Raw genomic sequence first — 23,784 nt, forward strand, 5'->3', positions numbered from 1 at the left:
AGAGAGAGAGTAGAAGAGATTTAATTAAATTTTATTCATAAATATTACAAACAATTCCATCTTACTATTTAATTGTCTTTGTTTTGATGTTATTAGTTAAATTGTATTTATAAACGTGGCACACTTGTTCGTTCGAATGTACTGTTTTAATGGAATTTGAATGCATGTTAATCTATATAATAAATACCTCTTTTGGTAAGTCAATAATAACACTGGATTTTTATTTTTACACTAAATAAAAACTTGGAAATGGTGCTGGCATAAAATAAATTGCAAAAAAAGAATAATAACATTATAACAAGTAACTTTATTCAAACGGAAGTATAATTTTCTATTAAATTAAAAATATATCTTAATTAAATATCAAATTTTATACATACATAAGTATTTTAAATCCATAATTTAAAGTTTAGTTAGAAATAACATTATTAAAAATCGAAAGTATTAATAATCCTCAAGTTACTTTATCCAAACATTAGTATAATATTCTAAAATTTAGTTAAAAATTAAAGTAATATTAAAACGAATGTCAATAATGTCAAAAAGTTTAACAGTATTACAAATATTTGTCGTAATTTTACGGGTACCCTACAGGATCCATTCCAGTGTTGAGGCTGTAGTTGCGATACATACCGGCGGCCGAAAGATGGTTCGTAAACTTCTGACCGGCGGGGTGGAACACCGAAGTTACTGAGTGCACTCCTGCAACAATCATTACTAGTCAGTACCAGTCAGTACTGGTCAATACCAGTCGAGACCCAGTTTCATAATTTTACAAGAAATAAAAGAAAGGTTCCGAGATATACTAAAGTAAACAATTGGGAATTCATCGAGAAAATTGTAAGTATTCATTTTAAACTACTACTAGTAAGAAACTTAGTAAGTACGAGTACTATTGACGATTATATCACAGCCTCCTTCATCAATTTTCACCAAAAGAATTGATATATAATTTCCATAAAATAAAACGCATCGATCCGGTTTTTAACTTTATTTATTTCATAATTTATTACTAATACTAATTCTGCAAGAAATAACAAACGTTTTATGGAAATAACTTTGACGTGACTTAAACCGTTACTACCTTTACTTCCGTAGCTCGGCCAAAGCGTGCTTGTTACAATGCGACAAAAAAATAACGTAAAATTAAAATACAATCTTATATAGAATATAACTTATAATAAAATATTCTTAAAACGATCCAATTAAATGTTTAAATAACTGAAATTCTTAGCAAAGCTTCATTCACATGTTCAAAGAATAGTTTCGGTACATTCCTGACACAGCCATAATGTTGGAAAAGTCCTGAGTCTTCGGGAAGTAAGATGCAGGCACGGAATGAATACCTAAAAAAAGTAGCAGTCTTGGTTTTTGGTAATTCAGGTTTCTGGTTTTTATCATTATCAATCACTTTATATAAACACATGAAAACTTTAATAATAAACCAACATCGTTTTTTGCCACGAAAATATTCTCAAGAAATTGTTAAATGAAAATTAAAAATATTTAAGGTTATCTTGCCGATTCACTAAATCAAGAGCTTCTTGAACGATTTTTTTTTATTAAATTATTTGTCGCAATAAAAACTTTACGCGAAAGAATTAAATTTGCATATTGAAATACTTACCAGGTGGATACCATCCGTACTCGCTGGACGTAGTACGATACAATGGATGTTGGTTGCTCTTCTGACATCCGTAGCCATTGAACCAATCTGTTGACAAAGATATTAAAATTTTACCTCCTTAGACGCAAAAATTTACTCATATATATCTCTACCTTAATAACTTAAAGTTAGTCTTATTCATATTGTATGAAGATAAATGCCGCAATTTGTGATGAGAACACATATAGGATGTCATGGAAGTGTTACATTGGTACAGAGTACAAAAAAAGGTTTGTAGAAATTAGTATAAGAGTACTTATAATTTAGGCATAACATAATCGAAGGCTATACGACCACTGAGACATTTTTACTGAAAATGACGTTAAGAATGTAAATTTTTAACCTGTCCTTACCCTTCAGCGGAGTTTATAATTTTATTAAATACGGGTGATGTGTCGTTGACTCTTGCCTTACTTACCATTACATGCGGGTAAAATGTATTGATTAGCATGCATCACAAGTTAATCACACTTTACATAACACAATTCACATCTTTTCCTATTGATTAGATTCCTTACATAATTATTATATCTACTTGATTACGATATCTTATATATAAAATTCACGTGTCACAATTTTCGTTCACATACTCCTCCGAAACGGCTTGACCGATTCTCATGAAATTTTATGAGCATATTGAGTAGGTCTGAGAATCGGCCAACAATTATTTTTAATCCCGCGCGGACGGAGTCGCGGGCGACAGCTAGTTTAGATATAAATGGTGTTTTGAAATCTTGGGTGTGTTCGTTTTCTTCGATTTAAGATCTACATATTTGTACTTACGAGGGTGTTCAAATCTCTTCGGTAGATTACAGGTTGCGTACAAATCAGATGTTTTTATTTCAGGTTTATTGATTTCGTTTTGTAAGCAAACTTTGTCGATACAAGTCGCTGAACAATAACCCCCTTCCGGTTTATCAGCTATTGCCAATTGACCACCACTCATTATTAGAAAGAATAAATGATTGTTATGTTAAAGATATAAAGACTTGTGGTTTAAATAAAAGAATTCTCCAGGGCACTCGTTGACACAAAAATGTCCGACAAATAATGTCTGTTTCCTTGACAACAGTCTCCATAGATTTTTTTTTACCATTGACTTGGCATGGATAGTTAAAACTTAATACTTTCCAAACACAAATAAATAAAAATAAAATTATCTAATAGACTTAACGAAGACAACGAAATTTTAATAAGTGCATATATCAACAGGTAACGTTAAAAAATGTTCTATGCACAACAACGAAATTATTTAGGTTAACGGAAATAGAAATAAATGCTCTAGCATTATTAACCATAATTCTGTTTAAAACGAGTTACAATATCGGAAGCATGGTATGTACTTTGTCAACACTTAAGCTTTAAGGAACAACGCACATTAAACACATTATTTCACAAAACAAATATTTCAAATTCGGATTCAGAAAATACTTAATACTTTTGAATTACAGTCCACAATCTGTGATTACTTTTTCTAATCTATTTTAATACCACTGTAAATAACATAACAATCTTGTAATTTAAATTGGTTTCAAGAAAGATATCGTACTTTGTAAAGTACTTTTAAAGAAGTTGAGGCTACATACCTCATTAATATCTTACCTCAAGACCAGTTAAAGATGTAATTTCTTTCTCCCTTATTATATTAAAAAATGCTTTACTTAAAAATTCTTTGCCGCCGTGAGATTTGTTTAAAACATTATATCCACTGTTGTTTAAGAGAATGAAAGGGATGACAATATTTAATGCAATTGTCACTGTAGTTTGTTTATTTGCGCGTTGACCTTTATCTCATTGAGCATGCATTCGCTTGAATATATTAAAGCGTTATCAGAGCTATCAGGACGAACGACAAGCACAGAATAAACGTGTGGGTGACTATCGCACGCCTTCCTCAACCAACATTACAACAGTTTTTAATTATATTTAACTCCGACTTTACGTATTTCATCAACAATTCATATATTTTAATTAAAAATAAACTATGTCACTTTACTGACATAAACTACGACATTTCTATGACGTGATTATTTTTTTATAACTGTCAAAAATACTACTTTAAATTATAAACAATAATGAAAACAATTATTATAAATGAACCGATAAACTTAAGAGTGGTGAAATACGAGTTAAATTTTGATTTGTTGAATGCACCGGATACAAATAGGAAATCGAAAGTGAAGAAACCAAAGGAAATTCTTATTCCGAAAATTGAACAGAAAAAGCAACACAAGATACCAGCACCTCCTCCAATAAAAAGTACACATCAGGTATTTTACTTTTTTAATTTATATGCTTAACTAGCTGTCGCACGCGACTCCGTCCGCGTGCTATTATTAATAAAAATATTAGTAGCTTATGTGTTCTTCCACGCTATGTTCTACATCTATGCTAAATTTCAGCGAGATCCATACAGCCGTTTTCGAGATACTTTCAAACAAACATTTCATCATCTATCCAAACATTCGCATTTATAATATTAAGTAAGATTAATGAGATATATACTTACATTTCAATTATAATTAAAATTAACTAACTTAAGTAAACTTTGTATAAATTCAAGTTTTAACTTAAGTAATACAACTAATTTATTCATAGATAAGTACAAGAATTCGTTAAGAAAACCTTGACAGTGTTTTCGTAACTACCCACATAATCTAGTGGCCATGTTTACACGTGGGAGCCATTGGCAATTTACTTTGTGGGCTAGTTTTATTCTATTGTAGCTACGTTATATTGGTTTACTTTATTATGTAATGATATAAAGACCTACAGGACATGATTGCTCAATCTGTTACCATAAAGATTCATAATTTTCGTTTCAAACATTTTCACACTTCCAACAAAAAAAAATAATTTCGTCTACGTACTTTTATGTTGTCAAATATCTAATAAGGTTAGGGCCGTACGAAGTGTGAAATTAAAATCTATACTTTCAGACTTATTTAAATACGTTTATATAATCTAAATAATGATTTTCTTTTAAAAATTATAGAAACCAGACGTTAAAGAGCTTGTTGAAAAATTACTTGACGAACTATATACAGATCAACGTGAATGGAGTAGAAATAGCGTCGTAGGATACAGTCAAAGGTATGTAAGATGGTGGTTAAGATCATAATGAACAGCCAAATGTGGTATATAACCACGGCTAAACACTCACGTATATTTGTCCGGTGGCGGCACCGACTAGTTTCGAGCCCATCGGGGGCCCTTCATCAGGATGAGTGGTACTGGTATTATTTCGCGGACACGGCCCGTCGCTCACTGCGCGCTTGCGCTCTTAGGGCGCGTCTTGAGGGGCGGGGGGCGCGGGTTGCGCCGGCGTCGTCGGCGATGTTGATACCAAAGCGTCGGTGGTGTTGTTATTCAAGTTTAAGTTTAGTATAATGTCTCACGAAAGTTTGAATAATTTAATAGCCAAATGTGGATTATGAATGGAACAATTTCACCTATCACCTATTTACTACCAAATACAAACATCTTATTATTTATGAAATACAGACATGTTTTTGAACAATAGAAACGGTTAATTGGAAACACGCATAATTTTCCCGCTAAGAGTGCAACGCCACTCATAAACAAATACAGCTCTACTTGCGATTCCGTAATGAGGTAACCTTAACCCAATTAACGATGAATCTTCCAAGTTTACGTTCAATGTCAGTGTATCGTGAATTATTTTGCATTGTATTTTATTTAGAAATAGCTGTAGCGTAAAAAAAACTTAATTTGTAGCCTAAGTATTCTTCTAGATAATGTTCTACATCCATGTCAAATTTCATCGAGAACCGTTGTGCTGATCTGAAGATATCTTTTAACATCTATACATTTCCATATATGATATTAGTAAGATTTATAACTAAGTATAATAATTAAATTTCTTTCAGCTTGACTACCGCAGCATCAATAGCATCATCTCATTCTAATTGTGACGATCAAACAGATGTTATTGAACGTATTTATCTTGAAGATTTAGGTAATTTAATCATATTACTTATCAAAATTGATACTGCCACTTCATAGTGCTTACGTACAGATACTTTGCTCCTTATGTACAGGTCTTCCTAGTTAAGAAGCCAAGGCAACATTGAATTTTAAATTTTTTGTGTATAACAACAAAGATTTTTCATTATCATTTTTAAAGTAAATACACGCAACAGTCAAATATACAAAACGTAATATGTATAAGTTGTATGTAAATAATTGTTTTTGTATACGAAAAGGGGGTCAATAAGCGGCAGGACCACAGTATAGAAACTACAGATGCTCTGGCAGTGTTGCCTATTAATTCACGTTATCTTAAATACTCTGAATCTTTAAGCCAATAATCGCAGCTACCAAATATGGGTCAACTAATAAAGCTAAAAGAGCTACAACATCCCTTGAAAGACTGAATTAACATTGTTTTGTTTTTATTGATAGGGAAAGAAGAGCTGCAAGATCAATTAGATGAATTGATGAGAAGATTCTCAGCAGCCGGAGAGAGGCTTGCTAAATGTCTACGGGCACGGGACCGTCTAAAACGGGAACAGAAGAAATTATGTGCAGCGTTTACTGTTTTACTGAGGCATATTAGTATGTTATACTTCTTTTATCAGTGGTTTCTTAACTGCCAGTGTTTTTAATTTTAGATCGATTGTTATATATATAACTTAACTTTTTAAATATCTCAGTTATAGTACAATAGTTAGTCATCGTTAATAATATTCTTTAGTGCCACATGGGCACTGAAACATCACACAGCTACCGTTGGTTTCTCAGATCAAAATGTCTGCATAAAACATATCGTCATCCCTATCATTATTTTTGACAAAACAGAGATAAAAATAAGTTAAAAAGGATTTTGGTTTCAGAAACCCACGATTCATCTATCGTATTGGCGACTTGTGGTATTTTATTTTACACGTAAAGAATTAAATTAACTAAAAATTTAACTATTTTGATCGTAGCAATAATTGCTTATGTCTTTTTTGCTACTACATTCCAGTTTTTGAAATTAAAAAGTAGAGTATACAGTAAATAAAATCTAACTAAAAACTATCTTATCAAGGACAGAAATAGACTCGAGCAATTCTATTCAATGAAGCTTAAAATAACATTACGCACATGTAAGTAAGCTTGGGGCTACTTAGCGAGCTATCTATGTCTGAAACTGACGTACACAGGAGCACGAAATCGATATGCGACACACACTAGCGCCTATAATGAAACCGATGGCGCATGCTCGGAGGGCCCTACCATGACACCTTTTATCGGCGCTCCACTTCACTCTGGCATCGCTGCTGTCCTACCATCGATTCCGTTTAAAACATCCGTGCGATATTATAGTACAGGGTGGCCAGCCCCGGCGCTTCCTTTCGCGACTTCCCCAGTAAACATCGCATCAGCTGGTCGAATATGCGGTGTCGAACTTTCTGAAGATATGTACAAAATATATTTAAATTCACGATTTTTTTCTAATGATTTTGTTATATATTTATCGACTTATTCACTTATTTCCTTGGTGAAAGACCGTCATAGTCATTACATTGTGTGTTTACCCGCAGTGTGACTGCGTCGAAGTAATGTCAAATCATTAACTAGTGCTTAGTGCAGTAATATGCATTTATTGTCAAATGTTGTGCTCCCCGCGCTGGACAGATGAGTGCTATCCTAAATTCCCTCAGGAACTTGGCCGGTTCGTCGCGGCCCAATTCAGGTACAGATATTTAGACGCTAAACACAAAAATTATAGACGGTTACTCATTTCTTTGTGGTTTGCTTACATTCTTATCCTTTGAGTTTATGATTAGCGGCCATGCCAGAGTAATTTAATTCCAATGTTTGATTTAAATACATCTGATTTTGATTTACGGTAAGTAAATTGGATTAAGAAACCCTTGCGGTGATAAATTTAATATAAAAGTAGATCTTGTTTACACGTACGAATGTTGCCTAACAACAATAACCTTTTGTTTGATGTATTTGCATTTATCCGGGATTTTATGTACGCGAACGTTTTTTACGATACAACTTAGGCCTTGGCAATTTTCTATTTAAAGTTTTACGATTATATATTCTTTTCTTTAAAGCTGAGAATGTTAATAGGAATTTCATTGCATACTAAATTTAAAGCATTGATTGTTTATACTTCGACTAACATTTTTGGTTATTAGCTGGGGACTCGAACGCGCGATTTGGCTTGACGCCGAGTGGCAGTGAGGGCCCCGGTGAGGGGGGATTTTCAGAATGGCTGCACGCGATGAAACTGGTCGCCCGACTCCCAGCTGGAGTTCCACAGCACTTTCGGAGAAAGGTAATCATACTATTCGTTTATGCCATGTACAACAGAACAGAAATAGAGAAAGGAGTGGTTTGACTTAGGAAGTAAAGAATACATAAATAAGGAAGACTTACAACAGAAGACTTTTTCAAATCCTACCCTTTTCTCCTGTTTTTAATAACACTATCCCTAAGATGGTAAAGTTTTTCGCGCGTATTTGGCGTGTTTTCGATCGTTCAGATTTTAGTAAACCTTTTAGCTGGTAATATGGCTATGACGCTATGTCATCAGACTATCATATGTAATAAAAGGAATATCGTAGACTGAAATTAGCGTCTTTATCGTTTGCGTATCATGTCATCTATTGTAAGGCCCTGTCTAGTCGACGGCGCGTCGGCTTGACGCCCACGTATCACATATTAGATCATTATGTTGAATATTATCAGAGAATATGACATGCAAGTGGCCACAGTCTGCTTTATCTTTATGCGACGATAGCTTTTGGTGGATCAAGTGTTTCGCATCACCAACCAATGTTACGTCACTTGTACATTAACAAACCAGATAAAAGTTTTATCGGGATTTTTTAATTATTATATTTTGTCCTCAATCACCGATTACTTTTTTATGGTTGTCAGTATCGATTTTCGATCGTTGCCAGTATGTTTTTAATTTGAAGCATTAAACTAAAAACTGTTAGTACTCATCATTTTTGATTCATTGCTACTTATAAAATTCTTACGTACAACTGTTTAAATCAGACTTTAAGGACCTACAGAGTTTCTCCTCGATTTAAAACTTGAAAGGTCAACATCGATCTTTCTCAACTTCAGTCACATTGTACGAAAACAAAAATACCTGAAGTCGTGCAAACAACAAAGTTGTTTGACGTAAAAGCTTAAGAAAGTTAACTATAGACTATTTCTTCATTTATAAATATTCTATTTGAAACGTGAAAAAATGTTATTGACGTTTATTATTATACTAAGTGAATTTGAAAGGTTTTAGGGAGTATATTTTTTTAATAAAATGTTAACTCACATATTAGTACATACTTATTTTTGCGTATCCATTTAGAAATTAACCTACCAGTAATTACTCAGTTCCTAGAAGCCAGTTTTTATTGCTGCTAAGAGACAATCTAAAATTATTTTCTGAAATTCTATAATAATATAGTTGTAAACTGCGAAGTTGGCCAAAAAGACAAATACAATTTTGAAGGTAACCGAGACACTCGGAAACTCTTTGTCATAAAAAAAATCTGTAAGTAGCTACGACCCTGTTGACCCTCTTTCATTTAAGAACCCTTTAGATGACAGCTCTTCTCACTTAATTGCCCAAATCAAAGCGAAGTCTTGATCATTTGTTATTCTTATAATAAAATATATCTGTATAAAAATATAAATATAAAGGCTCACGTGAAAATATACATCTGTTAGGGTACCCAACATCGTGTACCGTTGATAACAACGGATAGTTTTCCTAAGATAACTTGAGCATTTGGTAAAAGTTCTTATGGATGACTCATTTGGACTAAACCTCGAGAAGTGTAGATTAATTACCGTTATAGCGATAAAATATTTTTGTTATTACCAGCTATGGTTAACACTGTCGGAGCGATACCTGTCGTCGCGCGGCGTGCAATGGCCGGCGGCAGAGCGCGCCTGCTTCCGCGGCACCGCCCAGCCCGATGATACTGAACTAGGCGCGCAGATCCTAAAGGTAAACACAGAAAAATTACCCATTACTGTATTACATATCTGTTTTTTGTATAATCAATCAGAATATCAAGACAGCTTCTTCTTTCTTCTCCACGATGTGCTAAAATTCCTTTTCGTAAATTTTAAACAATTAAAACTAGGAGTGATTATAATTTCGATGGTTTGTTCTTTATCTTATGTTTTTATCACATTACAGGATTTACATCGCACCGGTTGCTCACTTTTTTGTGGAACTGAAGGTCGAGAAAATCAAGCAATGCTTAGAAGAGTTTTATTAGCGTACGCTAGGTAATTTTGTTTTTACCTTTGATGTTTATAATATTATCTAGAGAATTACGCTTTTAAGTATTGAAGAATATTCTGTTTTGACCTTGCAGGTGGAATAAGGATGTAGGATATTGTCAAGGCTTCAATATGTTAGCAGCTATAATTTTAGAAGTAATGGAAAAATCAGAATCCGACGCTTTAAAGGTAATTTTTCCATCCTATCTAAAAATGGCGAAGTGTTCTTCTTTTGCAGGCATTGAAACTGCCACAAAAAAAAATCATACTCGTCGCTATGTTAATATTATATTTTTGATTTGAACTGTTGGAACAATAATATTCCTTTTGTTCTAGGTTATGATATATTTAGTAGAGGCAGTGCTGCCGGAGGGCTACTTCGCGGATGACCTGCGGGGGCTGTCGGCGGACATGGCCGCCTTCCGCGACCTGCTCAGACTGCGGCTACCAAGACTTGCTAACCATATGGACTACCTACAGAAAATATCAGATGGTAAATATCTCCTAAACTTACGATTAGACGTACGCGGAAAGAGAATTGCATCGCATGATTGTTATTGGTAATGTAGGCGATGGTAAAGGAGAAAAAACATAAGCGCCTGTTTAGTCTTTGATAACATTGTAAGTGTGTAATTTCTGGTCGATCTAAAGTCTTCTGCGAAAAGTTAGGTCTACTATTGAAAATGAAAGAACATAAGCTTCAATGAAATTGGATATCAAAATGATTTTACATATATATTCCAGGTGGTGGCATAGAACCGCCCTTGCCGGATGTTTTCACAATGCAGTGGTTCCTGACTTTGTACGCGACGTGGTTGCCGCGAGAGTCGCTACTGAGAATTTGGGACCTGATTCTGCTGGATGGTAACGAGGTGCTGTTGCTCACGGCACTTGCCATATGGGACATGCTACAAGAGTGAGTGCGTTGCTTCAACAACACAGTAATCTGCAATAGTGATGAAGCACTTTATTGTTTATGATCTCTTGTTTCAGTCGCATTCTATCAGCTCGTTCGGCAGACGAGTTCTACAGCTGCATGGGAGGCGGAGTGGGTGCAGTGTGGGCGGCGGGTGAGGCGCTAGTGGCGCGCGTGGTGGCGCTTGGGCCCGCGCCCGAGCTGCCGCGCCTGCGCAGTCTGCACCGATACCGGGTAGCTCCCCCCGCGCCGCCTGCTCCTACCTCTGCACCAATTTACCATCCACCTTTACAGTCAGCGGTAAAAACCTATACCGATAATACCTGCATTGTTTCATATATACTATGTGCATTGATTGTTAAGTAGTTCATATTTTATTTTTCCAGGTGCAATCAATGACGAAACGTGGCTTACGATTGTTTTATTCGGAAGACGAAGGCGATTCCAGTGACGAAGGAAATAAAATGGCCCTAGCAACGGTAATATCCACTATAAATATTTTTTTGTAATACCATAATCACAGTTTTTAATACATTAACGTTTTCACCATGGTTTTTGTATATTGCAGGTGAAACCACGACGTGAAGAGAGGTCAGGCGCAGGCGACCGGCTATCTCTGGACATCGGAGCGCTAAAACGTCAGTATGCCAGACTCCGAGAGCGGCAAAGGCAAGCTCATGTCATTTTAGCGGCCGCTTGTGCTCGTCAAGCTGCAGGTACTTGTAATCATAGCTCATTAAAAGTTAATTTAAAGTTGTAACTTAGTTTATGTTAAGAATTATCGATTAAAAAACTAAGCTTTTGCTTATACGATAGCTCTGTAAGTAGAAAAGGCTCTTAAGATAAGAGACAGACATATTTATAGGAAGCTTAACAAAATAAGCTCGATAATAAAGACGTTATGAAAACTATCGCCATCGTTACCGGATAATTAAAATTATTTACATCATGGTAATTATAAATGTATAATATAATTTTAATTTAATTTCAGTTGGCGTCCCCACGTCACCGACGTCGCTCACAGTGAATAACCTTTTATTAGGAAAAAGTGCAATTGTAAGTTCGAGAGGTCGCAGACTTGGTCCTCCGCCCGGAGCCATACCGCCGTCGCGGGCTTCGTCGCTAAACCACGAGAAATCTGATGCAAAACCACGCGCTGTGACCAATGATACCATCAGTTGGAAAGAAGAAAAAAGCAGAAAATCTATCAACAGACGCAACTCACTTAAATGGAAAGACATCAAAAAAGAAAGAACATCACATAAAAGTAGAAAAGCATCTATAGATTTAGATGAAGGCGGTGATGGGGTTATAGTGTCCGAAATAGAAGCGAGCGAAATGATTGCCTCTTTACGGTCGAGAAGTTCTAGCGAGTCGTCTACTTACTCATCTCATTCTGCGTCAAGTACAGACACCAGTTTATGTGATGAAAACGAAAGAGTCAGTGAATCAGATCAAAGTGATGATTCAAAAGATAAAATAAGTGCAACAGTAATACACAGAGTACAAAAAACTATATCTAAGCCGGTAGCAAAACAAGAAGCTCACACACAAACAACAACCCAGGATGCCAAATATTCCACTTCAACGAAACCTGTAAAAAGTATTAACGATTACCTTGATTCTGATGCGGGCAAACCACTTCGTACGTATATTGATGGATTTGAAACGAAATTAAAAAGTGCTCCTAGTTGTGAAAATATTAGTAATAAGCTTACTACCCCATACAGTCCATCAATAACCTTATCGTCTCATGATAATTCTGAAAGAAACGATGTATTGCAAAGATTAACAAAAACGGGTTATGGTGAAAATTCGACAAGTCGGGAATTTATAAGACCTACAAATTTGTCAAAGAGTAAGAACTTTACGGAACTGAGTCCAATCGACATATCGCCATGCAATTGTGACTTCGAGTGTATATCGCCTTATACTTATGATTTTGAATCCAATTTTAATAGTTCAACAATTGAGTTTAACTCAAGACAACCTGATATTATCGATAGTTTGACAATGTATCCTAATTTTGTACCAGATATAGACTTATCAGATAAAAATATATCAGATTTTGATAGTCCACCGCGTAGCCCTGGTGAAGAAAGTATTATTGTAAGCGAAGATGAACCACCAATACCGCTCAAAATTGACAAATACTTCGAACATAGTCCTGAGTTTTTTGGAGCTAGAGTAACCGATCCTAATAACTCTGATATTCCTAACCGACGAGCTACAAAACGGCAACTGCGACAGCCCAAAAAACCAGACTCACTTACTCTTCAAACAAATCATAACGAAAAGACTTTAAAAGATGACGTTGAAAGGGCTTCGTCTTTACCACAAAGTCAAAGTTTTCGAACAAACGAAACACCAAGTCCAATTTTAACCCCAGAAGTTAAAAACCAATTCACTGTTGAAAGTCCAAATATGAATAAAAAAATCGCAGACAAAACTCCGGAGAAAGCAGAAGAAAAATCTTTAAAAGTAACTGATGAAGTTTCACCAAAAGAACATTTTATTAGATGTGGTAGAAAAAACAGTGAAAGAGCCCTACAAATAATTCAAGAAAATTCTCAAATCTTAAGTCGTATTCTAACAAAACAAAACATAAGTGCTAGTCAAAACCAAGCAAAGAAAAACAGTGACGATTTAATAAACAAACATGAAAATGTAACTCCGTTGGTTAATGAAAAAGTCACAGATAATAAGCAAATCGAATCTCCGCTACTAAAAGAATCAACATCTGATTCTTTAATTGGATGCATAAAAAGACACCCTAAGATAGAAACTACTGAAAGAAATGATTTCCAGAGAACGAGGCCAATTTCGATAGACGACCCTTTTTCATTAGAATTGCGAAACGTTTTAAATAGAAATGAAGAACTAAATGTTAAAAGTAACAGAACCCCTAGTAGTGAATGTCTTGGTAATAAAACTGATTTATACGGTTGGGAGAACAAAGGGTTTTTGGCTAAGTGTGAGTTTAAAAACTTTTCAGAAAAATCTGAATGTAATTATGATACTTTTCGAACTAAGAAAGGTAATTCACCCATTAAACATACTTTTTCCCAGGATTTAACAGGGGAATTACGGTGGACGCGGCATTCCTTTTCTGGAGACACAAAGACGTCAGTTACATTACCTTCGACAGCCTCTAAGGATATGTCTCCTTACGAACGTCGCTTCACTTCTGATGACTACAATTACAGTTTTTCAAGTAAATACAGTGACCTTCTAAGTAGAGCTAGTGACATTTGTAGTAAAACAAGTGACAAAGTTTCAAAACAAAGTGAAAACATAATAAAAAGTGATAGCAGTCAAGTAACTGATTTTTCTAATGTAGTCACCTCCTCTATTAGTTTAACATGTGAACCTTCAATAGATGATGATTCGCCAATAGAAGCTAAAAGCAATTCGAGCGATACATTATGCCAGATAACATCATTAGACCAGATATCTACACCAATATCTCCCAAAATATTTCCAAATCGAGATACACCAACTCATCAAAATGATTACACTGAAAAAAGTGAAAAGACCAGAATGGATTCAGATGATACTTGTAGTGCAATTACATCTCTAGTCGAGACCGAAACGTTATCGTCTCTATCTTACCCGCGTAGTCCATCGACTGGTTCATATCATCCATTTCCTACAAGACATTCAACAAGGTTACCTAAGGAGTTAGGAGTAAGATTAGGTATGTATCCTAGGGAAACTATTGGTTCTCCGCAAAAATAAAACAAGATTTTTATCACTTTCTTAAATCGTTTAAAGAATTTTTGCTAAATGTGTTTTGTAAATATATTTTTGTTGTTATGAATTTAAATTATCTTTTAGAAGTCGTAACATTTTGGATTTTATACTTAAACTTTTGTTAAATATATTTTTACTGATCATGTTTAATAAGACTAATCGATACTTTACAATGTTTTGTTTTCATCAATTGTAAAAAGAATGATTTTAATATTGAATCACGGAAAGCTTTATAAATAATTCTAAAAAAAAAGTTGTTGCCACATTGACTTGTTATAAATTTTAAGCTAACCGTATTCTATTTTCTATACGTAGGAACACGACAAACAAGTTGCCTTTAAGATGTTTAAATGTTATATCGAAATATATTTAAGTAAGTACCATAAGATTAGGTAGTAAAATAATTTGAACACAATCTAATATTGGCAATGTTTTGTTTGTCCGGCTATATATAGAAAAATAAAATTTATCTTTGCAAAATAAAATGATTCCGTTGTTAGAGGATATATATTCTATGACAATATTGACAAAATATACATTTATGCAGTCATTATTTGGTCGTTTTATTTGTGACATCAGAAATCATCTAGGACTGGTGGGCAGGTGCATACGAGATGTTTGTCCCCGTACATGTCATCTATACGGGACACAGTGGGCCAAATTTTTGTCTCTCCCTTCACGAAAGGCTGTCAAAAAGATAAAATCTCCATTATTACACTGTTTACTATACATATGTTAATTAATGAGATACTCACCGCTGGGAATGCGGCTTGCTGTCTTGTATATGGTCTATTCCAATCTTCTTTTATTACTTCTTCTTGCGTATGTGGCGACATCTAGAAAAATCACGAATTAACTAATTAAATTTCAAAGACAATCACAGATTAATATTAATAGGATATTTTGGAAAAGCTCCATCAAAAATTTCATTCATTTAAAACAATTTATCTTGTACTGCAATAAATTTTAAATTAACCTTTAAAGGATTCAATCGTTTATCAATAACTCCGTCTTCTATGTCCTTGATTTCTTTACGAATTGAAATAAGGGCTTCGCAGAATCTTTCCAACTCCTGAAGGTCTTCTGACTCGGTTGGCTCTATCATAAGCGTGCCGGCTACAGGCCAGGACATAGTTGGAGCGTGGAAACCTAAGAAAAAAGCAAATAGTAGTGTTTGGTCGAAAAAAACTAATCGAAATAAAACAATCAATTTGAAAAACGTGCTCCTTCCTTAATTAGGAAATGCAGCACTTATGGTGTAAATATTAACTAAATTTAAGAAAATTAGTAATAACCAAAAGAAAATTCTCTATAGTTTTAACTATAAAAGTAAAAAGGTTGGGTACGAACCATAGTCCATAAGTCGTTTGGCAATATCACTGGGTTCAATGTTGGCAGTCTTCTTAAGGTCTCGCAGGTCGATGATAAATTCGTGCGCGACGAGACCTCTCTCTCCTTTATACAATGTTTTGTAGTGCCCTTCCAATCTTTTTGACATGTAGTTGGCATTTAGAATGGCCACTTGCGTCGCCCGTTTTAGACCTTTAGGCCCCATCATCTAAATAGAATTTTTTAATGTTACTTTCGCCTCGAGAACTTAGATAGCTCGTGTGATGTGTATTGATATAGATAATATTGTTGATAACTCACTTTTATATACGCCCAAGAGATTGGTAAAATTGCAGAGGAACCGAAAGGTGCAGCACTGACTGACCCAAAACTGTGCGCAGCCTCACCCAAATCTGCTAATGGATCTATTACAGGATGAGATGGCAAGAATGGTGCAAGGTGTGCTTTACTGAAACACAGAAAAATCTTTGATGTTAGTGATTATTGGCAGAGATCAAAAGCCGGGCCAGATATGAACGTAAAATCACACTTACACGCCAATTGGTCCCATTCCTGGTCCGCCACCGCCGTGCGGTATGCAAAAAGTTTTGTGTAAATTTAAATGGGAGACATCACTGCCGTAGTCACCCGGTCGGCACAGTCCCACCTTTACAAAGCGTAGTCAATTTAGTACGGCAGGAAAAGTGTACTCTAAGGCAGCTAAAAGTGTGCTAAAGGAGATGGCAAACCTGGGCGTTCATGTTGGCGCCGTCGAGGTAGACCTGTCCGCCGTGCGCGTGCACGAGCGCGCACACGTCCGCCGCGCGCTCCTCGAACACGCCGAACGTGCTCGGGTACGTCAGCATCAGGCACGACAGCTTCGCGCTGTGCTCCTCTACCTGTACCCTCACACAATTAAAGGACTTAAGAAGGAAATTATTTTAAAAAAATTCTATTTTCTTGATAGTTATTCTTATTTCATTTCGTGAGCTGATTAGAAAATTAGCCCAACAAAATTTATTAGACTGATTGCCGCATTTATTATTGGTTCCTGAGACCAAAATCCCTGTAATCCCTGCTGTTCCATACCAAATCCTTGAGATGTTCCATATCGATGTCTCCAGCGGGGGTGACGCGTATGGCGCAGACGCGCATGCCGGCCATGTGCGCGGAGGCGGGGTTGGTGCCGTGAGCGCTCACGGGGATCAGGCAGATGTGGCGGCCCGCGTCGCCGCGGAACTCGTGGTACCGCTTGATCGTGCGCAGACCCGCGTACTCGCCTTGAGCACCGCTGGACACAGTAATCATTAATATCAAAGTCGGCTGCGAAGTGCTCTCCCCGTTCTCAAGAAAAGCTGTTGATAGTCGCGAATAACGCATGGAAATGCTTCTCCGATTACCACCGTCTACTAAACTACAGATAATAACCTATTTGGTTGGAAGGAGACGCGATCATATCCAGTGATAGCGCAGAGATCTCTGGCCAGCTCCTCGAACAGCGTGTGGTATCCCTGGCACTGGTCGAGCGGCGCGAACGGGTGGATCTCCGTGAAATGGCGGAACGAGCACGGCATCATCTCAGTTGTAGAGTTAAGCTTCATTGTACACGAACCCTGGGATGAAATAGATTATTAAACGTACAATTGAAACGTATAAAGTAAGACCTATGAACATTTCACGAGTAATGAAAGAGATTATAAATATTTCATTTGTGTATATTCTTACCAATGGTATCATGGAATGAACAAGCGAGATGTCTTTGTTTTCTAATCTCTTCATGTACCGCACAATCCTTGTTTCAGAATGATGCATGTTAAATACTGGATGCGTGAGGTACGGAGAGGTTCTTCGGAAGGGACCTTTCAATACGCTTTTTGCGGAAGCGTTACCCGTTTGAAGAACCTGAAAAATAGTACGCCTTTATGTTCACATGCTTTGTTTACGAAATACTAGATAACGGATTTCTATTTGCCAGGGCTCCGAGGAGCACACATTATAGGTTATCTAACATTAAAGTTAAGGTTAGAACGCGAACTGAACAAGGGACTCGAGAAAAGAGTTAATTATTCGAAAGCCTAGAATAATGCAACCTAGAATTTAGAAATCAAATACTTCACTTCCTAAAATGGTTCTGTAGTCAAAAAAACCTTTGAGCTGGATTAGTAAATTCTCATAACATTGCCAACGAATTATATTTAGGCCCCAATTTTTTTTCATTAATCTACGTTCTGAATAATCGCGCTCTAATCGACAATATCGTAATAGAATATACGCAATACATTTATTTTATTGTACAACTTTCGTTATTGACCTTTCCTGATCTTAATGTGCTTGACCTAATTCAATGATAACGTTTACACAATCAAATCAATTAAAACAACAAATGAGAAATAACATACAAACGTAAACTCTCAAGAAATACGAAGTACCAGCATCATTCTATTCCTTTCCCTTCCAAACCTTCGTTTCTATCTTAATGTTTCTACAAAGAACGAGAAGCTATTTGTGTTCCTATCACCTAACAACATATAAACTTTTTGTACACTTTGTAACCATGACTTCTATTCTAGCTGAGCATAAGATAAAGGAAGGAAGCAGCTTATTCCCTTTTAAATGATCACATCCAACTATAACACCAAAAAAACTGTTTATATTACTAGAATCGAATGTACGTACTTCATCAACATTATTGCAGTCAAAGATCCACAGTAGATCTTGTACATCTTCCATAGTTGTGGTTTCGTCTAACGCCACTCCGACCGCACCATCATCAAAGTATCGCAAGTTGATTTTCTTTTGCTGTGCCCGTGCTTTAATAGCTGTAGCATCGTGCTCGGGATGAGGCACAATGTGGAGCGTATCAAAGTATACGTCGTTGGACTGCTTGTGACCCCGACCTCTGATGCCTAGGAAATATGATTCTGGTTTAGTTTTATTCAAAATAATAACAGTGTTAACCTCTTTACCAATTTTAAGGGGGATTTATAATCTACGCAATATAAATTACTTCATTTATAACTTTTTACTTTTATGTCTCTATTGTTACATTTCATCCTTATTTTTTGAACTGTACTACTTAAAAATTTGATAGAATGAGGTCCGTTATAAATTAAAAACCTTTATAAAATTTTATGTTCCTTGTTTACCGTGATCTAAAACAAGTGTTGCGTTATGGACTCGGGTGGCGATGTCCCTGAGACCTTGAGGTCCGTGGTACACTGCAAACATGGCGGACATGTTGGCAAGTAGCGCCTGCGCCGTGCAGATATTAGAGGTTGCTTTGTCACGACGTATGTGCTGCTCCCGCGTTTGTAAAGCCAACCTAATAAAAATAATATTGATGGGTACCAACTAGAATCGGCGGATGATTATAATTAATAAATAACTTTATTTAATTGCTGGTTTATAAATACATTGTTCATAACTTTAACAGGATTTAAAAAGTTTTATTGTAATACATTTTGCAGTTATAAAGTACCAAAGACTTACCTATATGCATCCCTTCCCGACGCGTCTCGTGTAACGCCGACCATCCGGCCTGGCATTAGACGTACCAGCGCATGTTCTGCAGCGAAGAACCCCGCGTGGGGTCCCCCGTAGCCTAGGGGAACCCCCAGCCTTTGAGACGTGCCTACAGCGAGGTTAGCGCCGCACTCCGCCGGCGGACGCAGTAGCGCCATTGCCAGGAGATCCGTCGCTACCACCACTAAGGTCTAGATAAAAGAGTTTTGATTGGTCATGATGTAAAGCCTTAGATTTTATACAAAATTTGTAAGAGAACTAAGGAAGACATTTTAGAACTATTATACATAAAATAATAAAAAAGAATAAAAGTAACCCCATGTTCATGCGCAGTAGCCGCTAGTGCGGAATAATCGTAAACCAATCCTCTTGTATCGGGACATTGCAAGAGCACGGCGGAGATGTCCCTTTGCGCGAAGTCAGCGGAGCGCACGTCCGGCACCACTTTCACTTCAAGCCCCAGCGCGTCCAATCGCGTTTGAACAACTGCTAGTGTTTGCGGATGCAGACGTTCTGATACCACGAACTTTGTCCTTTTGTTATGTCTGAAAGATGACATTTGAATTTAAATTATGAAGTAGAACGAAAGTTTAGGCTTGAGGTTATTCCAATCTAAAAAATCCACTCTAGATTAGACAGTTTCCACTTTGCACACTAGATACAAAGACTGACTGTAGTAGCTTGTAACCATTGACCTATATTACCTGTGGCAAAGAGACAACGCCTCAGCAGCAGCCGTACCCTCGTCCAACAGAGATGCATTTGCCACATCTAACCCGGTCAGATCACTGACCATCGTCTGGTAATTGAGGAGCCCCTCCAATCTTCCTTGAGCAACCTCTGGTTGGTACGGCGTGTATTGTGTGGTCCTATAACATGGTCAAATCTGCACTACTTTGAAGGTAATGAAATAAAAAATTATTGATGGCTTTAACAATGGAAATTAAATCTGTCTTACCATCCAGGATTTTCAAATAAATTACGCATAATCGTATGTGGGACACAGCAGTTGTGGTAGCCCATGCCAATATACGAACGCCATATTTGATTTTTCTCAGCAATCTTTCTTACTCGTTCAATAAGGTCATATTCACCTGCAAGTTTGAGATGATAAACTGTTAATATCCTACTTAAAGACATTCGTATAAACTTAAAAAAAATAAAGGAAAGAAGGTACGATCATTCATGTCTTAATAACAGCTAAATTAGAATAACGTATAAAAAATAATTTTGCAAATATACTTACTCATAGGTTCATCGATATTCATGAGGCCTTGTAACTGAATTTTTTTGGGCACCGCATCATTTGTCAGCTGATCTAAACTCTAAATTGAAATTACAAAACTTAAAATCAGTTTCTCGTAAAAATACACAAATAATGTACTAATACATACTTTGTACCCAAGTAAATCCAGCATTGTGACTACATCCTGATCTCTAGGTCCAATGTGTCTACTGGGAAAGTCTACTCTTTCAGGGAATAAATTTTCCGACCCTACATTATGAGAGGAAGCACATCTTAACACGTTTTTCCGATAATTCTTATGACCGCTTAAAACTTTTTTTACAACGTTGGATAATGATTTATTAGTACTAAATCTATACATTTTTGTTGATTTTTTAATTAATTTACACAACTTTAAGCATATTATTGTCTAACTATATAAAGAGTCCGAAACATACTGATAGTAGGGTCATAGCGCACTTTGCTATTCCCCGATAAGAAACATTAATAAACACAATCGTCTGCCTTCTGTAATGCAACTATATCGTAAATTCTAAATGACCTATTATCATAACTCTTACTTTCAACGACTAACATGTAGAGACGTATCTTATTGTGAGTATCGACTGCCGAAACATTCGTATAAAACGTACCTCTCATCTTCTTTGATAACAAAAAGCTTTAATATACGTGTTTCGGCAGTGTAATTCATTACTTTGTCTTAGAATGCTATCAAACTGATCATTTCCCTTTTTTTGTTTAACTGCTGATTGAAGAAACATACTATTTTAACTATAGTTATAAATATAACTTTTTTAATATTATTAATTAATTATTCTCTTTTTTTCTATAAATCTAGCTACATTATTCTTATTGACAAAATGAAGACAATCCTATAATAAAAAACTTTACATGTATTTTTTTTTATTAAAGGATTGCCTTTCGTGTTGAGATTCAAAAATACATTTGAAATTGCTATTTTTAAGAAATATTTCACGTTTAATATAGCATGTCTAGACTATATAGCCCAGAGAAAAGTACTTTTCCCGGTAAATCCCGAGAAAAAAGTTAATTACGTTTCGTTTTAGTACGTTCATGACACGCATAAATGTTTTAAATTAAATGATATTTGCGTTTATTATGTAACATTGATCACAACCAACAAGTTTTGTTTAAATATTTAAATGATTTTTTTTATTGACAGCAACATCCACACACAATTCAGTCAAACTATTTTTGTTTTTATTATTTTTTTGCAAGAAAAAAGGCATGTTTATGTGAAACGAATCGTAAACCATTATTCTGTTTTGTCAGTGTCATCAAGACATTAGAACATTCCAAGGTGTTTTAGAGATTTATTTAAGTTTTGAACGAATAAGTTTATGGTTTTTTTATCAAAAAAATTACGTCTAAAAGTAAAAGTATTTTTATATTAAGAATGACTTTAACAGACTATTCTCATCTAAAACAACAAATAATATTAAGCGCAGGTCAAAGTGATAAACATAGTCAAATATTAGGTGTACTAAAAGAATATTATAAAGATGAAATTGATTCTCCAAGAAGATTGGAGAATATAAATACTATAGGAGAATTAATGAGAGTATTGGAAATAAGAGACATTTTATCAGAAGATAATGTTATGCCCCTTAAAGAAGTTGCTTCGAGACTTTTAAACAACAGGGAACTTTTACGCAAAATAGATAACTACGAATCGACTCATGTCCCGCGAGGAAACATCAACCAATATGGTAAATTAAAGTTATTTCTTGTATCAATTTTCCTTCATCATGCACTGCATTTTCTTAATCGGTGTGCCCATCTAGTTCAACATTGTTGATAACCACAGTGGTTAATGCTTGTAGTTTTAAGAATCTGCTTAAATCTATAAAATTGATCAATTTGATCTACTTTTATAATTTAAAGTTAATTAACTACATGTTTAATGCAAACTACTCATTTTAAGGGTAAAAAAATATTGTTGGTTCTTTTATCTTACTCAAAATAACTTAGTTTATATTCTGTAGAATCAATTACATTACATTAAAAATGCATTAATAATTAATAAAAATTTCAGTGGTTGACCAACATCATAATCATAGTACATCCAAAAATGAGACTATTGAGACAATGAACAGTAATCCGTTGGGTACAATGAGTAAACGGAAAAAGGAAAGAATATTGGAAACAATAACAGAAGAAATAGGAATTTTTTGGCGTGACCTAGCAAGAAATCTCAAGATTCGTGAATGTGTTATAGATGAAATTGATTTAAACAACAAGAATCTATCAACAAAAGCGGCAAAACTTTTAGAAGCTTATGAACACAAAGCTGATCCTCAGAGATGGTTTTTCGTATTGTGTGAAGCATTAGAAAAAGCTCGCAGAAAAGACATAAGTAGATCGTTACAAGATATAATTTCAATGAACATATAATTTAAATAACCAGTTGTTACTAGTGCATACCATTAAGCCACTTACTATCAAGTGGGTTTGTGGTAAAGCACTAGTTTGATTCAATACATAAAAAAAATTAACTGTGATTTACAAAAAAAATAAACTGCAGATTTAATAATTATAAATGTATGTACATTTAGGGTTATATAACCCTACAAAGAATACTAAGCATGTGTTCCGCCTAATTCTTTGAAGCAAAAGTGACTTAAAACTGCACACTTTTATTAAATAAAGTTCATTATATGCAGATAAGCACATCATGATTTTGAAGTAAATGGAAATTTTAAAGAAAAAACATTCTGTGTGCCCAAATGTAAAGTGTGGATTTAAGTCTTACTTGACAAATCACACCAACATATAGATTTTTGCAATCTTATATGATAAATTTAACAAACCATGACAGTTTCATTATCTTCCTGGCCTTAGCCCACTCATTTGGGATTGGCACTCAAGGTTTTAAAACCAATGTTGAGCTTCTTAAAAAATAAACTAACAATTTATTAAAAAAAAACTATATTGGTTTATAAAAATGTATTTATGCATTCTTCTAATCTTATGTGTGAATTTTACTTTTCTTTTTACTTGCTAATAAAATTATATAATAATATAGGACATATTGTTAAGGAAAATCATAAAATATATATTTTT

General features: G+C 35.2%; 4 protein-coding genes across 5 annotated transcripts; 2 read left to right on the forward strand and 2 right to left on the reverse strand.

Moving 5' to 3' along the window:
- Window positions 1–401: 401 nt before the first annotated feature.
- LOC106125230 (UPF0691 protein C9orf116) lies at window positions 402–2,705 on the reverse strand. 2 transcript variants are annotated; one of them, XM_013322339.1, is made up of 3 exons: window positions 2,450–2,705; window positions 1,628–1,714; window positions 402–702 (listed from the first exon to the last, which is right to left on the reverse strand). In XM_013322339.1, the coding sequence occupies exons 1-3, from the start codon at window positions 2,610–2,612 to the stop codon at window positions 578–580; spliced, it is 375 nt and encodes a 124-aa protein (XP_013177793.1). In that variant the 5' UTR covers window positions 2,613–2,705; the 3' UTR covers window positions 402–577. The 2 variants fall into 2 exon arrangements, with proteins under 2 accessions (XP_013177793.1, XP_013177794.1); XM_013322340.1 differs by lacking the exon at window positions 402–702 and adding an exon at window positions 1,080–1,346.
- Window positions 2,706–3,622: 917 nt separating this feature from the next.
- Window positions 3,623–14,736, forward strand: LOC106125022 (uncharacterized). Its single transcript, XM_013322110.1, has 14 exons — window positions 3,623–3,936; window positions 4,662–4,759; window positions 5,557–5,645; window positions 6,092–6,244; window positions 7,825–7,964; window positions 9,528–9,653; window positions 9,849–9,940; window positions 10,030–10,123; window positions 10,271–10,427; window positions 10,679–10,850; window positions 10,928–11,150; window positions 11,237–11,329; window positions 11,419–11,566; window positions 11,842–14,736. The coding sequence occupies exons 1-14, from the start codon at window positions 3,742–3,744 to the stop codon at window positions 14,586–14,588; spliced, it is 4,527 nt and encodes a 1,508-aa protein (XP_013177564.1). The 5' UTR covers window positions 3,623–3,741; the 3' UTR covers window positions 14,589–14,736.
- Window positions 14,737–15,096: 360 nt separating this feature from the next.
- LOC106125369 (glycine dehydrogenase (decarboxylating), mitochondrial) lies at window positions 15,097–21,264 on the reverse strand. The gene is made up of 18 exons (XM_013322542.1): window positions 20,849–21,264; window positions 20,701–20,779; window positions 20,413–20,548; window positions 20,159–20,323; window positions 19,771–19,999; window positions 19,422–19,645; window positions 19,079–19,254; window positions 18,609–18,838; window positions 17,658–17,834; window positions 17,361–17,545; window positions 17,022–17,223; window positions 16,682–16,831; window positions 16,487–16,599; window positions 16,254–16,401; window positions 15,954–16,161; window positions 15,580–15,752; window positions 15,359–15,439; window positions 15,097–15,289 (listed from the first exon to the last, which is right to left on the reverse strand). The coding sequence occupies exons 1-18, from the start codon at window positions 21,059–21,061 to the stop codon at window positions 15,179–15,181; spliced, it is 3,000 nt and encodes a 999-aa protein (XP_013177996.1). The 5' UTR covers window positions 21,062–21,264; the 3' UTR covers window positions 15,097–15,178.
- A 740-nt stretch (window positions 21,265–22,004) lies between these two features.
- Window positions 22,005–23,757, forward strand: LOC106125143 (fas-associated death domain protein). The gene is made up of 2 exons (XM_013322227.1): window positions 22,005–22,430; window positions 22,757–23,757. The coding sequence occupies exons 1-2, from the start codon at window positions 22,118–22,120 to the stop codon at window positions 23,113–23,115; spliced, it is 672 nt and encodes a 223-aa protein (XP_013177681.1). The 5' UTR covers window positions 22,005–22,117; the 3' UTR covers window positions 23,116–23,757.
- Window positions 23,758–23,784: the final 27 nt, after the last annotated feature.

This window comes from Papilio xuthus, unplaced genomic scaffold (assembly GCF_000836235.2).
Source record: "Papilio xuthus unplaced genomic scaffold, Pxut_1.1 DF825928.1, whole genome shotgun sequence".
Classification (NCBI taxonomy): Eukaryota; Metazoa; Arthropoda; class Insecta; order Lepidoptera; family Papilionidae; genus Papilio; species Papilio xuthus.

What these genes read in the sequence shown, in the direction of transcription:
- LOC106125230 (XM_013322339.1), bottom strand. Translation starts at nt 2,612, where the DNA reads ATGAGTGGTGGTCAATTGGCAATAGCTGATAAACCGGAAGGGGGTTAT. An exon ending in GAAGAGATTTGAACACCCTC is followed by an intron (nt 1,715 to 2,449) that starts GTAAGTACAAAT and finishes CTTTGTCAACAG; the next exon opens with ATTGGTTCAATGGCTACGGA. An exon ending in GTACGGATGGTATCCACCTG is followed by an intron (nt 703 to 1,627) that starts GTAAGTATTTCA and finishes TGATTGTTGCAG; the next exon opens with GAGTGCACTCAGTAACTTCG.
- LOC106125022 (XM_013322110.1), top strand. Translation starts at nt 3,742, where the DNA reads ATGAAAACAATTATTATAAATGAACCGATAAACTTAAGAGTGGTGAAA. An exon ending in GTTTTATTAGCGTACGCTAG is followed by an intron (nt 9,941 to 10,029) that starts GTAATTTTGTTT and finishes TTGACCTTGCAG; the next exon opens with GTGGAATAAGGATGTAGGAT. An exon ending in CCTACAGAAAATATCAGATG is followed by an intron (nt 10,428 to 10,678) that starts GTAAATATCTCC and finishes TATATATTCCAG; the next exon opens with GTGGTGGCATAGAACCGCCC.
- LOC106125369 (XM_013322542.1), bottom strand. Translation starts at nt 21,061, where the DNA reads ATGTATAGATTTAGTACTAATAAATCATTATCCAACGTTGTAAAAAAA. An exon ending in GCGCCAACATGAACGCCCAG is followed by an intron (nt 16,600 to 16,681) that starts GTTTGCCATCTC and finishes CGCTTTGTAAAG; the next exon opens with GTGGGACTGTGCCGACCGGG. An exon ending in AGCAAGCCGCATTCCCAGCG is followed by an intron (nt 15,290 to 15,358) that starts GTGAGTATCTCA and finishes TCTTTTTGACAG; the next exon opens with CCTTTCGTGAAGGGAGAGAC.
- LOC106125143 (XM_013322227.1), top strand. Translation starts at nt 22,118, where the DNA reads ATGACTTTAACAGACTATTCTCATCTAAAACAACAAATAATATTAAGC. An exon ending in AGGAAACATCAACCAATATG is followed by an intron (nt 22,431 to 22,756) that starts GTAAATTAAAGT and finishes TAAAAATTTCAG; the next exon opens with TGGTTGACCAACATCATAAT.